Genomic DNA, 15520 nt, shown 5'->3' on the forward strand with positions numbered 1-15520 from the left:
TGTAGATCGGTACTGTCAAGACTTGTTTGGCCTCATTGTTTAGTCGGCATAAAAGCCATTTGAAAGAGTTGTGTCTGCAGAAAGGCTTAACAGCCAGTAGAAAGTGATAGCACTTATGTTGTGAAAGTGGTTTGGTAACTTGCATTTTACGTCTTTTTTGTAGGTCTACGTGTATTATTCTTAATCCCCCTCGGAACCATTGATTTTAAAATCTTGATTAAACTTATCTTAAAACACTGAAAAAGTAATAAGTTGCATTGCTGCAATTACATGTACAACCACATTGTTGATTTGGCTTTTGGAACAAACTAGAACAATTTTATTTTGTAATACATTGTAGTGTACAAATGACGTGTTGTATTAAAATTTTTAAAATGCAAATTAATGAAATGTTATTAAACCAATTCATGAAGTGTCTCAGACTTCTCCGAGAAACATCCTGCGTCGCATTTTTCACTCTTTATGTGTTGTCTTCTATACGGAGACAGTGTCGGAGAAGGGAGAGAAACTGCCCGTGTTTTTCATTGGTCGAATGACAAGTCTCCGGGTTATATGAAGCATGCAAACCAAAGGTTAGGGTTGCATCATGGTTCGATCTTCTTTGTCGACCGAGAGAAATTAACCATGATTTAATCTCACGATTAACTCTCTAATATTTCTTCGAAATCATTTTGAAACCCATCAGACAATTCGGTTTTGCCATGGTGTAAAAAATGATCGCTAAACCTAAAATAGCGCCTAGTGACTTAGTAATCACTTCTCTCCAAATAAAACATGCTGAGAGAGCAGTTTTCATACTCTATTCAAACACTGCGCGCAATTCCTCAGGATGCTTGATTAGAACGATTTCCAGCCAAGTTACCTTTCATACCTGGGGCCAATTTTCTTCCGACAAAATGAACCTGCTTCGATGCTTTGAAGCTATACATATAAATTATGGCCTCGCTTTCCCTTCGTCAAAATACTTTTCACATCGATGTAGCAAAGATTTCATGACAAGATAACAAGATTATACTATATGTACAGCGACGGACATTTAATGCAAATAGAAGTCTAAAATGTAGTCTTTAATTCATTTAAAACTACCATCAACAATCACTGAAAGTCCTATTATGATTTTGGCAAGGAACGATGAGATAACTCAGGTTGAAAGAGACCGAAAGTCTAGTATCGGCCGTTTAATGCATGCTTTTGACGTCAGGTGGACACCAACATTACGTCCAGCAGTTGAAAGCTGTACAACTACAAGGATGTCACCTTGCGGCGAAGTTTTGGTGAAAGTCGGTCACAGCAGGGACACTTCCTGCAGGTTTTCACCGAGCTGAAACCACCTTGTGCTGTTCTCCAAAGGATATCTGTGCCCATTGAACGTGATACATAATTATTACACCAAGCATGGGCGTCGCTAGACTATTTTGAATGGGGGGGGGGCACAGTAAAATTTGCCGACGGACCGTCACGCAAAACGAGGGTACTGTGGTCTGATTCCGTAGCCCGACACCTACCTGGTTTTTTTTTTATTTTGCCGACAGACCATGATTTGCCGACAAAACTAACCAATGAGGGGTTTGACACCCCCGACACCCTCCTGTAGCGAGGCCCGTGACACCAAGCTATGGAGGCACTCCTGTTCTGCCTTGAATGACATCATGTTTCGGCTCTTCAGCAAATCTAAAATGTCCATCTTTCTTCCTTACACTGCTACAAACTTCCTTCTTTTCTCGTAGTTGACACCAATCTACAGTATTCTCCAAAGGACGTCCCTGGTACACCTTCCCTTTAATTAACATTACCAGTGCGGAAGTCCAAACCTATGAACCCGCATCACCCCTGTCCTTCAACTGAGTTCCGGGATGATCTCAAACACAATCGTAACCTTTGCCTTCCTCGAAACTCTGTACACTTTTCCAAGCCTTGTATAGAAGCTACTTAACCCGAAAAGAGCAGGGGGTGGAATCTGTCCCTTTTCCCCAATATTATCGCAGTGCACTTTTTCAGGAATTGAGCCTTTTGCAGTTTTTAGAGTCACTCTCTGCCGTCATTTTGACATCCATTTTTTTCAAAAATCGAACATAATGCCGTTCTCGCGCAGTGCGCATTTTTATCCTAGAAGGGTATACCGTATACCTTTTTCACTGCGGTGCTCAATTCACGCGTGTCCTGGCACGCATGTGTACATGCAGCCATAAAATGCAAATGACCGTAACAACAAAACCATAACAAAACCAATTTCACATTGTAATGATATTGATTGTTTCCGGAATCCGCCCCTGGTTATAAGATGGGCCAAAATAACCCCGCTCTTTTAAGGTTAAGTATTTCTATTTTATTCCTTTCCAGTGCAGGTGTATTAGGGCAACGGAACGAAGACCTGATCTGAAATAACCAGACTGTAAAAATGTAGTACGCCTTTGACTAACTGTAATAAGTCATTCCAAATTAATTATGCTCCGACCAAACAGTTGTCTGTAGGATGTTTATAAAGTCCGTTTCCCTTGAATCCCGTGACTACAGTAAATACAAATTCAAGGATCAACCAACTTTGGAAAGTGCTCCCTATAGCTACACAGATTAAGGATTTAGTTTCTAGTTCACAGCCCTGATTTGAGTCCGGCCAATATACTCAAAGGCTCCTAGGTTCCACCCGTCCAAAATGGACTGACTTGGTTACTTTTGAAGTTATACACAAAGCACAAATTATGGCCCCGCTTCTCCTTCGTACGTAAGGAATAATTTTCATTTTGATGTGGCACAATTTCCGTGTTAAGTTATTAAGCGTATGGACAACGAGGCATTAAATGCAAATAGAAGTCTACAATATAGTCTTTAATTCATTTAAAACTACCATCAACAATCACTGAAAGTACTATTAAGATTTTAGGCAAGGAACGATGAGTTAACTGAGGTTGAAAGAGACCGAGAGTCGAGTATCGGCCGTATAATGTATGCTTTTGAAGTCAATCAAAAAATCATTCAATCAATTGCCTGTAGTTATCGTTTGAGCTGTTGATGAGCAACATCTTCCGACCGATGGATTATGTGGGTGACTTAGTCAAGCAATCGAAACCAGGCGTGACTTAGGGTAGCGCCGCTAGTTTTCAGTATTGGCAGCCAATTGGAGGGAACATACAAAGCTATATGAATGCGATGTTTTTGACGATGTACACCAACGGTCCCGTCACCGCCTTCGCTCACAGGGACCTGGGAACCGAACGACAAAATAATGCATGACGTCATTTTGTCGAGCGCTCATTGGATTGATTTCATTTCAACAATGCCCTGTGCTCAACTGTTTAAACAGTTGGTTGATCTCAGCCTTGTCAATGATCGTGTACCAAATCGACGGTGAAAGAAGAAACTGGTTGCTCCGATCCTTCTGTAAACTTATTGGAGAATCCAGGGAAAATGTCAGCCAAACGCGAGATGTTCCAGGTCATTACTGCAACGAAGATAGTGCACGTGTACGGCGATGATGGGACTGGCGCCAATAGAGACCTGACTGTTGTCCAAGCCGATCTGGCGTCGATTCCCGATGGTTATTACATGATCGGGCAGGCTGCCATGCCCGGGAAAACGAGCTATCGTCCCGGCGCTCCACCTTCTTGTATTTTCCTTATCAAGCCGGCTCAAGAATTAGACCCGCCCTTGGTCAAGCCACCCGTCGACTATGAGCCCATCTGGAATGACCATGGATCGGGAGGTCGCGAGGATGGGTCCTTTTGGCGCGCGATTCCACCCCAGAACTACGTTGCACTTGGCGACATTGTTGTCAACGGTTATGACAAGCCGTCCCCGGCCTTCACGAGAAAATACGCCTGCATCCGGGAAGATCTTGGCCTACTCCTACCCGCGGTTCTTGGTGAACCATCTTTGTGGGATGACCGCGGCTCCGGCGCCCGAAGAGATGGATCACTTTGGGAAGTGAAGGGTGATGGTCTAGCTGGTTTTTTCAAGGTGTGGAGCAGCTACGATAAGCCAGGTATCCGTGTCTATGTTCTGCCTGGATCTGTGAATGCCTCCGCCAGTGGAAAGTGAACGTTATATAACACAGGCTTCACAAGTCGTCTCAAAGACACTCGCTTCCGCGACCTTTGATGTGATGCATGTAGACACAATGTAATTTTCGTTTCAAGCTCGACATAAAACCTTACATAGAATAATAGCATGTATAATTAGCATAATCAATAATCACAATTGACAAGTATATTTATAAGCTTCTAGAAAAAGTGGATGTAACAGAATTTTTCACAAACGTAACAAGTGGATTGTTTTTAAAATGGTCATATACGGTTAACAGTGCTTTCACTGTACGTTGACACAGCGGTTTTGGGCTAGCCCCACTAGTGTGGCACGGACTCTCACTCCCGATTTATCCTTAATCGGGAGTGAGAATCCGTGCCACACTAGTGGGGCTAGTTTTGGGCAAGCAGTGATAACTATGGAAATCTACGGAAGCGTATTGCTCCGAACGCAACAAATATTTTATCTCATTTAAACGACATACTTATCTTGCTCAAACGACTTAGTTATCTCGCTTAAACGAGATATCTCTACATGTTTCTCGTATAAACGAGATACTAAGTCGTTTCAACGAGATAGAATAATTATTTCGCGTTGACAGCACTATGCTTTCGTAGAAATCAGTGTTAAAATGAACTCACACTGAAGTACAAGTTGAAAATTGAATGATTATGTCAAGCAGCTGACATGACATGCGATAGCAGATATTATTCTGGATAGGAAATGAGCACAACAAAACGATTATTTTCTCGTTTAAGGGTTAATTGTATTGTTAAGAGACGCATTTAACTTCATAATAATCATTCTTTCATTGCTCCAAAATCATTTGTGAACCCAAGAGAAGACTTGTGACACTTCTAGAAATTGGTTCTTTTCAAACGCCAGTCCTTAACACGTATTGAAACACGATATTCAGCCGAGTTCCTCCTTCCTGTTGGTAACAGCAGGGTACAAGGCCAAACTTCCCATTTCCTCCTAATTGACACCGATCTGTATCACTCCCCAAAGGATATCTGTTCCTGACATATTATCCCATTTATGAGTTCAACCAACCTTCTCTGATGGATGCAATGCAATACAGCGGTTTTGGTAACCTAATTTTTCACTCAGTATTTTCTTTAGAACTGACAGTAGCTAAACAAAGAGGTCGCGACGGTATATTACTTTGCCTTTACTTTTTTGTATTACTTTGACCTTTTCCTAACTAATTGTAATTTGTAATAATGTATGTGATTTGATCTGTGCATTTTTAAGTCAGTGGCACAAACCTGTGAAGGGGGGGGGTCCATATAGGGGGTGATGTTCATGGTAAAGATGTACATCTATAATGTGTATCAATTTCAAGCAGGATCTGTCGTTAGAATGTCATTTATGGCTTTTTAAACTTGCTTTCCCTTTTTAGTAACATTGCAAACATTTTTCGTTGGGAAACCCTGAAAATTTTTCACAATCCGCTTTCCTTTTTTGCACATCACCCAAACTGTGTGGGTGAGTGTGCATGGGTGTGGGTGGGTGGTGATTCAGTGGCTCATCCCCCATTTCAAACGTGTGGGGGTGATATATAATAATTAATATATATATTAACTAGCTGACCTTGAAGCTGTAAGCGCAGTAATTAGTTTAATAGTGCCACAAAACATCAAATAAAATGCAAAAGAGAGCCAGAAATTACAGTAATCCAATTTAATTTAAACGCTTCAGGCCCACAATCGGGGATTGGTTTTGGGAACGAAGCCTCAGACGGAGCCCAAACGCAGCCCATGCACAGACGTGTATTAAACGTCAGTGGGCCCGTGCCAAACACACAGGTCTGTGTACACGAGGCCTCTTCCAACAAATGAACGCCATTACAACCTTCAATATGTCATTTCTTATCCATGAACGGGACACCTTGCCAAGAATCCGAAATAAATCAGTCTGGGCCTACGATGCAAATTTTTGAAGACACAGAAGAAAAATCCAAGCAGAAACAAACGTTTTTTAATGGACAAGATTGGAATTCTTCGGGACTTACCCGAGTCAATGTTAAACCAAGTTTAACACTGCTATTGATAAAGTACACGTATACATAAACAAAATTGGGAAAAAAATGAGAATTTTTTAAAATAAAACTTCCTTGGTGACATCTCAAATAAAGACAAAAGGTGTTTAAGAGCGCTTGTCTAATCTGTACACAAAATTTGCATAAAAGACATGCACTTGTTTTTCTTGATGTCTTCACAATAAACACGATCACAAGTCTTAGACTCAAAAGTTGATCGATAGGACACCTTGTTATTGATTCCTTGTTTAAATATGCAAATGCTCCAAACATTTGTTGCCTGACTGGTCTTGTGATTGTAACCCTTTGAAATGTTTGCAATGTTCATATTAAACCTCTATCAGACAAAAACTGGTGATGCATTCGGTTTGTAAGTGACTTCGTCACAACGGCGGATGTGCCGCGATTTGCAGGCTCTCATTGGACAATCACTGAAATTACGCATTAACTTCCAGTTCCATGGTTCCATGTAAACGCCAATCAATGCATGTAACTCTGTGCTCTGCATGTGCAGTGGGCGTGGTTTTGACCTGAAGTGACGTCACACTTACAAACCGGATTGCAGGTAATACCAAGTGTTCTCATGCAGAAATACAGTCGACTCTTGACATTAAGAACACTATTATAACTAAACAGTAATAGAAAGTACATTTTTAGAATCTAAATTTCGGCAAATCTTGTTTTTCTTTGTTTTTTTTCACATCTTTTATGACAAAGTTCTGGTTACAGTGATATGGTCTGCATGTAGACAGTCTTTGGGAAGAAGTGGCGCTCTGTTAGAAACTGCTGGCTTGGGGTAACATTTCAGGCAGTGGGCTCTGGTTGTTTTTAGGACGACAAGAGCATATCAACTTATGGGAAATGACTATTGTGATATTGCCACTGAGTATACATTGGTAGCATTTTCCATAAAATGGCTTACAGTCTTCAGGTGGGCCACAAACCAATGCCAATTTCAAACAAGTGGACCTCATCAGAACCAGACTTATTTTCAAAAGTGACCTTTTCTTTAGGTGTCTCCAAACGCTACCACTTTACAAACCCATGAGGGAAAAGATTTCAAAACAGAAGACAAAATCCATATCTCTTAGTACGCCTCTTCATGAAGGCCACTCTGGCTTGCTTAATGCACGATAACGAACACAGCATGAAGGCTCTTGCAGGTTCTGAACGGAATACCAACATCCTGAGTCTTGACACGCTTCCTGTGCCAAAATACTGCCTGGTGTGTAGGGGGCGTTGGGGGTGGCAGACCTGGTGAGGAACACTGTGAAAACTGACAGTTCATGGGCATTTCCTTTCCACGCAGCTTTTACCAGCTTCTTCGTACTCTTGTCGGGATATCCACATCTGTTGGAACGTGCCCTGTTACAGAAAGAGAAGACATCACGATAATAGACTTGTGTGACTTGAAGCTCACACTTAATTATCCTTCACCCATGTCAGTGTAATTGTTGCAATTTTTCCCGAGCAAATCGGAGTGAGGTACAACTCATTTCATTGCCTTTAATTTTTATTCTCGCGTTCCCAGGTGAATTATTAACCTCACTGTCAATTCAATGTGGCCAATTTGTAACTAAACTCTAACCCTGCCAAACGTAGCATGATGCATCCGGTGAAAAAGTCTGATGCACACTGATGCACTAGGCAATCAAGGGCAGCCGAACAGACTGGCTATGTTGAGACAATGGGAGCTAGTCTCATTGAACAATGCCACTGTTGGATCTTGTGGTGGCTGGCAACCACAGACTCCCAGGCTGTTTGGCCTTGGGGAGAATTGACCTGTTGGATCTTGTTACACTGGGCAGGCAAGCCACTTTGACAAATGATGCAGACTGATGTGTCTGAGAGGGTTTCTAGCCAAAGTTCCCTGAAGGGATAGGGTCCAGGAATGGTTTTGACAGAGGTCCTGCAATGAACTTCAGGATAAACCAATGGTACTTACCAAGGAGGCAAGGATGGAACCACCAATCCATGCACTAAACCGTCTCTCTGTGGTACCCGAAGGAGCAATGATCTTCAGGCGCATGTTCTGCAAGAGGCCAAACAAAACAACTTGCCTTATTTCTTGGCAAAACCTTAAAAAGCACTTAAGTCAACAGCAGAAGTTAGCCTGTGGGTTTTTCATGAGGTGAAAGTTCAGTGGTTGTACAGGTTGCTGATGGGCTGATGAGGGTCAGATTAGTGATGGTCGGCTTGGTGGCACTCTTTTATTTATTGTCAATCTTAGTTTTGATGGCATTGACATCACTGACTCTATTTTCAGCAATGTCAACAAACTACCGATGGCACTTATTACATCAGTAAGGATGACAACTTCTTTCTCTAATGCCATCCTTCGGATGAAGTAAATAGTCACCTGTGGTGCCTTGTTCTGTAGCTCTCTCTGCAAGCGTTCTATGAATCCAGACAGCAGGGTGTTGCCTCCGGTCACTATGACATTACTGTACATAGCCTGAAATAGAATAGTCAATAGCCACCAGTCAATAGTCACCGGTCAATAGTCACCGGTCAATAGTAACCAGTCAATAGTCACCAGTCAATAGTCACCGGTCAAAAGTCACCAGTCAATAGTCACTGGTCAACAGTCACTTGCCTAAGGAACTGGTCAATACCAACACAACTGAAAACCATGAGCAATTCACAGAGTGATTCTGACATGCGTACGATGTTTTCAATATCAGATGTAATAAAACATGAATGTTTAAAAACAAATGCGCTTGGTGTTTAAATTTTCTCCAAATCCATGGTGCGGAATACCGATGCAAGAAATTTGTAACAGTTTTTTGGTTTCCTTGATTACGAGTGACATGAAATGACACTTACCGCTCTGATGTCAGCATCTAGAAGTCCAATGCTCGTGCTGGCTACATGACCGACACCTAACATGGTGTTCCCTTCAAATCCCTAGCAGAAAAAAGAGGACATTTTGATGTAGTTGACAGACCAGCAAACCGAATGAAACACCCAACATTAACCATTTGTCACCTTTACAGTACTCAAGCTCACTAACTGGAACCTACTAATTTCAAAAGTGACTTTGTCTTGTCCACTGAATTTGTACAAATAATAATTTCTTTTGTTGGGAAATTCAGGATCCCACAACTAAGGCCACAGAACCAGCTTACATTTAATTCAAAGGCAGGATGAAAGTGATTCTCAGATATCTGCGCAGCCAGTGGGGTCTATCTATGACAGAACTAATGAAGCTATCTAGTCCACGTACCTTGACGTGTGAGATATCAAACAGGCCCTCCGGGATGCGGACTCGTTCCTCGGCAAACTCCTGATGGTAGCCGTTGGGGAAATCGTACAGGACTGACGGCAACTGATCAGCGGCCCTAGGGGAAGGAATATCTCCAATGTTATATCACCCACTGACAGACAGGATGCCAAGAACTTTGTAAGTACTTTACAGGTTCTTAAGATTACCGAACCTGCATTCTTAAGAATAACACATAAACACAGAGGGCCCATAAAAGCTATGCTATTAACCTAAACTCCCAATGGCGTACATGGCCATATTTAAATTGAGGGATTTAGGATGTTAGGGTGATTGTGCACCTGTGAGAAAGTGTGTTTTTAACTTTTCAATGTTGGAAGTGCTTGAGATATCACTGGTGATGACTGGTGAAAAACAATGCTTTGTACCAATCAGACTTGTACTTGAGTCACAAAACATCGAGTCCAAGTCTGAGTTTCAAGTCATCTGGGTCGAGTCCGAGTCATACACATCTGCATCCAAATGTCCATGATTTCTAGGTTTGTTCACACCTAACCTGTTTAATAATTGGCAGCAGACTTAGCACTCAAAACTCAGTCATCTACAACACTCATCAGAAACGGTACATTACACAATGTCCAACAAGTAATGGGTAACACTAATCACCTGCTGCGTCACTGAATGAATATAACTTAACACTCACTCCGGTTCATAAGGCGTGTCTGCCACCTGCAGCGCTGTGATCTGGAAGTCTTGCAGTACCTGTTTGACTCGGTAGCTGTGCCAGGACTTGGTCACCTGTGGCACCTCCTTCCGCTTGAAGTTTGCAGGTGCACCCTCTTTGACTGATTCCTGTGTGTGGGATGATGGACCCCTTTCATCATTTCACTGTTATCCAGATGCTGCTCATGTATAACTTCATTTGTTACTGTATCATCGGGAACAGTGTTCTCTACCACAAACCAAGGGCGGATCCAGTAATTTTTTGGGGGGAGTGTCAGCCGGAGATTTTTTTTTAATGTCTCATTTTGGCAGACAAGTGGAAACGATGATGAAACATTACATGACACACATTGTTTACAATGGTATTGGTGTAATAATTATCTATTATTTTCCTGATTTTTCTACTTGTTTCTTTACTCAGAGCGAGGAGATGGTGGGGGGGGGTTATGTGGGAAGGAGTATCATAGTGTATTGCAGATGTTGATCCAGATACCAACTCAGAAGCCTCCGTCCCACTTTTGGAACGGTGGGTGACAACTACCGGCACCAAAGCTAGCGTCTATCTGTCGTTATTCATCATTTAAACAGATAACCCATGCATAAGAAATTCAGTGCACAAAGTGTATGGTAAATAAACCTCTTCTTGTTAACTCTGACAGTTTCCTGGTATTTATAAGACAGGGATAAGTGAGACATTTCCACGAGTGTAAAGACCAGGGCCCAATTTCACGGAACTGCTTAATAGTTAGCAGAAAAGTCATGCTAAATTTAGCAGAAATATTTGCTAACCTTAAGCACTATTTCATGGCGGTGTTAGGCGTGGCTGTGCTAAAGGTTGCTCCAGCGTAGAAATTTCTATTGTTGTGTCACTAAGTTTAATTAACTTTTTCCTCCGAGTTTAGCATGACTTTGGCAGCGCTTACTGCTTACAGTCTCCATGAAATACGTTGAGCCTCTGCAGGGCTGTGAAATCGGGTCCTGAAGTTCCTTCACTGTGCATATACAGTAGGCATCTTAACATTGATGGATTGGAACCCAGCAAAAGCATATACTGAGCTTCATGAGAGCTACATGTTATTATTCATCGTATTTGTACGTACCTTGGAGGCTATGAGGTACGGAGGTACCACTTCTATTTTCAACTCGTCAAAGAGTTCTTTGCACTGCATGGTGACAAAATCTCCCGCTAAGGGACTCTTGACAATGCCTAAGAGTGAGACAAGATACTCGAGTTGGTGTACGGAAAACACTTTTCAATGAACCAGTTTGGTATTCCAATAGTGCCTGCCCAGTATACGGCTATTCAGGTACAGCGATAGTCTGTCCTATCAGCGTAGCCATACGCTGACTTATGGCGCCTTTCCTAATGCACCTTTTTTTGGGTGCGTTGCGTATACATAATACTATACGATGGGTTCGTGTGTTTCACTTTCACGGACACAACAACTGACTCCATTAACATTCACATTCAAGCTATGCAGAGAGCATAATGATAAAACTGCCCACTCACCCTGTTGTAAGACATAGCCTTCGTGTACCGGGGTCGCTGTTGTGTGTGTCGCCCCGCTGTCTATAACCAGCCCAGTAGAGCGGATATTTGCAAATCTGCAAGGCCATCATTTAAGGAATCTTAATCTTATCACCTTTCCTCTGGGCAACTCATTCTGTTTATTTAATTTGGTTTGATCGGACAGCAAGTATTTGGTTTCTCAAATAATCGATCAATGTGTTGGTAGCTCAGCTGCTTTGTTTATGATCAATTAATCAAAAACAACTTTGTCAAACTGCATCCTTCATTTGAGAAGTTAATACAGAGAAGAGGAAAAATTTCCGAACCAAAATTTTCAATTTTTGTCTACCCACAAAACCTAGATATAACACAATGATTGGCCTCCTTGAAACCCACAAATATATGTATACATATTTTGGGGGGTCAATTTCAGAGAACACTTGCTTCATGTTTTACAATATTCGCTTAACTTCAAAAAAATTAGGCCTCCAAAAAAGAAAATAAGCTGGAGGCTCGATTGAGAGAAACCTTAATCAATAATCAAAAATCAATCAATGAAAAAAAAAGGATAAACTTGTCGGTCTAGGGTTTTTCAAGGATACGCTGTCAATACTGCGTTCTTGCACAGGAAGAAGGCTGGTATGCTGTACTTCTCAAACATCACCTCCGTCAACTTCTCTCTCTTGTGTCTTGTGTTCCACTATGGAGAAAATATTATAACAACAAACCTTAATAGGCTTGAAGGGCTAAGAAAGCGTGAGATTTTTATTTCCAACGTGTTTACCCGTCCAGTTTGGATCATGGGCATTAGTCCACAGACTGAGCAAATTACACAAATTATTCCCGAGATGTTAGCATTGGGAGGACCCACCAACAAAAGGCTGGACAGCTTAGTTGGTTGCATATCGGCAGGGTGTTTCAAAGGCCGCAGGCTCAGATCTCACTCCTATCCATTTCTCTGTTCATAATTTTGATGTAAGCAAACAAGCCCAGTGTCACTGAATGGTTTACATAACCAAACTGTTCTGGAGCTATTAAACGATTCAAGGCCTGCAATTGCAACCTGTCTTATGAGGTCTGGGTGTGCCAAAGCCTACGGCGGAGTCAAATTACTTGGCTGCGGCTTCAAATTACACACAACTCTATGGGAACTATAGACTTGTGTTTAATTTCAAGCCCAATACTCACCGGCGGTTCTGCCATCAGCACTGGGTGCTCAGCTGAGTCCGACTGGATGTAACGTTTGTAAATGTGATCCAACAAGGCACCAAACATTTCCCAGTCATCCACTGCAAAAATAAGAGAAAAATCGACGTCCATTATGGGCCTCCAGCTTTTTTAGGCTCTTGGCTTTTTAGGCACATGTATGAGCAGTGATTTGCAACAAAATGAAACGAACTGCATCACAGGCTTTTGCGGCAGAATTCTGTACAACGGAAAAACACCTGCACTTGCATTAATGAATTGAACATGTACGATTCTCTGTCACTTGTGTTGAGAGCTGCACGTAAGTCCAACAATGCTAACTGTTGCATGTTACATAAGATTAGTGTTGCATTTTGCATTGCAAATTATGTTGCACTGAGCATGGTTGAGCAAACTGACTAAACTCTAAACCCTGCTGATACAAATGACCCCCTACATACAAATGTCACAAAAGTTGCATTCAATGTGAGCAAGTCACCAGACTATGCCGTCATATCTTACCCATGCCATCCTTAAGTGGGTTCCCCATCTCCATCCCCGCTCGCGGCACACTCAGGGAGTTGACATCAATGATGTATTTCTTCTTGTTTCCGTCGCGGATGGACGACGGCGCGCCCAACCCGTCGATGTCTAACGATTCCAGCTCCTTGTTTTCTAGGACGCCTACCCCCGTTGGAATCTCAGCCTGTCAAAAGGTGAGTTATTAACATTACAATCAGTTGTTACATGTACATCAGGGCCACACACAAATAGTACACGTAGATGGCATCTTAAAACTCTCAACTTCACTTGAGAAGAAAAAGGAAAAAGCTCTACCAACGGGAACAGCCATATTTCAGTAGACTTCCCTTTCAAAACAAGCCACTCAACCAATGAATATGAGCAAATCGGCCTCATCCACAAGTCAGCCATATTTAATTGAAAGCGAGGTTAATTTTATTTTGACATCTGAGAATAAAAATGAAAGTACTGATTTAAACTCTGTTACAAAATAACGTCATTTAAATATTGTTGTCATTTATATCTGAATGTTTTAAGCCACATTCAGAAAAATGAAAAGGAGGCATGGAAGAATGAGATTTTGGGAACACAATCCAAAATAGCTTCTCTGTGCATAACGGCTATTCACCAATTCGCACCCACTATATGGTACGTACCTTTGGCGAGTCTTCCCCTGCATACCCAGCTCTGGTAGAAAAGGAACCAGCATCGAATACCAAAGCACCAACTTCATCTGAGTGAAACAAAACCCAAAAAAATCAACAAGTCTGACATAATTACCATAAATGGAAATTGTCAACATGATCCATTTTAATGTTTGGTATATCTCATCAGCTCCTTCAGGAAGGGTGGGTCAAGTAAAAGTCTTGGAGACTTGTCTATTTAAAAATGGCTCTAGCTATGGTAACTGTTATGTGACTTCCAAATTCTATAGTTAGAATATTGTGTAATTATCATTGCTAATCATAGGCTAAGATTTCGATTTCCAGTGGTGGTAGCGGCAGGTATCCCGGAACTGGGGGAGGGGTCACAAACCCCACAGTTATGGAAATAAGAGGTACATGTTCATCGATGTAGGCCTTTTGTGATGAGCCAAGTTCTGTATGGACAACTGCTTCCTGACCAATACAATGTTTGGTAGCTGTGATCACATTGAGTTGTACCCCAGACATTGCGCCGCTCAGGAAACAGTTGTTGGCATGAGCACGCAGACATCGTATGTTATTTATGAATGGTCTGCTGGGCTGGCACACCGTGAAGTCATCTCAGGGACATTAACATACAGATTGAATTGCAATATTAGGAAGATGGCGACTTTGAGCTTGGCCTACAACCATTTTTGATTTAAACAGAAAATTTATCTTTTTATTTGTGAGTAAACCTTTAAATACCACCTTCATCGTAATCTTTGATTCCCACTGAATCCTAAAGTGGGTGCATTACAGAGTTTCAGGACTGTTTAAGGGATGGATTCCGAGGATTTTGACTTGGGGGTACATACCTAGGCCTATATCATGTAGGCCTAGGGCTATAAGCTATTTTGAGTGAAATGCAATGAAGATATTTGTACTCTACAAAAAAGTACTATCACCCGCCAAGTCCAAATATTTAAAAAGGTGATTCATAATAGAGTCCTAACTCCATGTACTCAGACTAACATCAGTTAAAATGACACTTTAGCATAGTTTTGGTGTAACACTGGTCACTAGTTAACTAATGAAAAGCCTTAAGCTAACCAACTACTTAGGCTAAATTTTGTAAAAATCAAATCAAACTAGGTCTAAACTAGTACTAGGCCTAGGCCCCTAATGCTTTTGTTTGCTTGTTTATATGTTGGGCCTACATCAGTACTACCCCTATACTTGGCCCTGTGTCATGAACTACGTTCGTGTATTTGTATATAGGCCTAACCCGAATTTACAGAACGACAACATATAATTTACAAAGCGAAAACTAATTTTTCTCGGAATTGATGCAATGATTAAGGACGCAGCAAAACTTACTTCGTCTCACATTGATTGAACAGTCTAATTTAGCCCTAGGCCCTGATTATCAGAACAAAGCAAGGCACTATCACTATTACCTCCTCCATAGACACCTCCACTCATTGTTGATGACCAAAACAGTTTACTGTGGGTAAGTTTGCCTGTTCGTCAAGATTTTTGTTCACTTTTCTCTCCCGGCAAACGGACGCGCCACATGCACACAATAATATGGCCACATCAATAGGTGGCGCACTTTCCTTTGTTATTGGGGCTGACACAATGCACAAGGGTGCAGCGTCCCAGTTTAAGGA

At 41.7% G+C, this 15520-nt stretch overlaps 2 protein-coding genes across 2 annotated transcripts; one reads left to right on the forward strand and one right to left on the reverse strand.

Annotated features, from left to right (window-relative positions):
* Window positions 1–3405: 3405 nt before the first annotated feature.
* LOC110981208 (uncharacterized) lies at window positions 3406–4035 on the forward strand. Its single transcript, XM_022238575.1, has one exon. The coding sequence runs from the start codon at window positions 3406–3408 to the stop codon at window positions 4033–4035; it is 630 nt and encodes a 209-aa protein (XP_022094267.1).
* Window positions 4036–6269: 2234 nt separating this feature from the next.
* Window positions 6270–15459, reverse strand: LOC110981185 (actin-like protein 6B). The gene is made up of 13 exons (XM_022238534.2): window positions 15308–15459; window positions 13881–13957; window positions 13225–13408; window positions 12706–12806; window positions 12120–12217; window positions 11518–11612; window positions 11108–11214; window positions 9988–10136; window positions 9288–9402; window positions 8888–8968; window positions 8421–8516; window positions 8007–8093; window positions 6270–7426 (listed from the first exon to the last, which is right to left on the reverse strand). Exons 1-13 carry the CDS (start codon window positions 15330–15332, stop codon window positions 7346–7348), a joined length of 1296 nt encoding a protein of 431 aa, XP_022094226.1. The 5' UTR covers window positions 15333–15459; the 3' UTR covers window positions 6270–7345.
* Between the last annotated feature and the right edge of the window lie 61 nt (window positions 15460–15520).

This window comes from Acanthaster planci, linkage group LG21 (genome assembly GCF_054643075.1).
Source record: "Acanthaster planci isolate LZ-2023a linkage group LG21, COTS_SCS, whole genome shotgun sequence".
In the NCBI taxonomy this organism is placed as follows: Eukaryota; Metazoa; Echinodermata; class Asteroidea; order Valvatida; family Acanthasteridae; genus Acanthaster; species Acanthaster planci.

Excerpts from the sequence above, each read along its gene's own strand:
- LOC110981208 (XM_022238575.1), top strand. The coding sequence starts at position 3,406 with ATGTCAGCCAAACGCGAGATGTTCCAGGTCATTACTGCAACGAAGATA.
- LOC110981185 (XM_022238534.2), bottom strand. The coding sequence starts at position 15,332 with ATGAGTGGAGGTGTCTATGGAGGAG. Across the intron at positions 9,403-9,987 it reads GACACGCCTTATGAACCGGA|GGCCGCTGATCAGTTGCCGT; the intron begins GTGAGTGTTAAG and ends TCCTTCCCCTAG. Across the intron at positions 8,094-8,420 it reads TACAGAACAAGGCACCACAG|AACATGCGCCTGAAGATCAT; the intron begins GTGACTATTTAC and ends GGCCTCTTGCAG.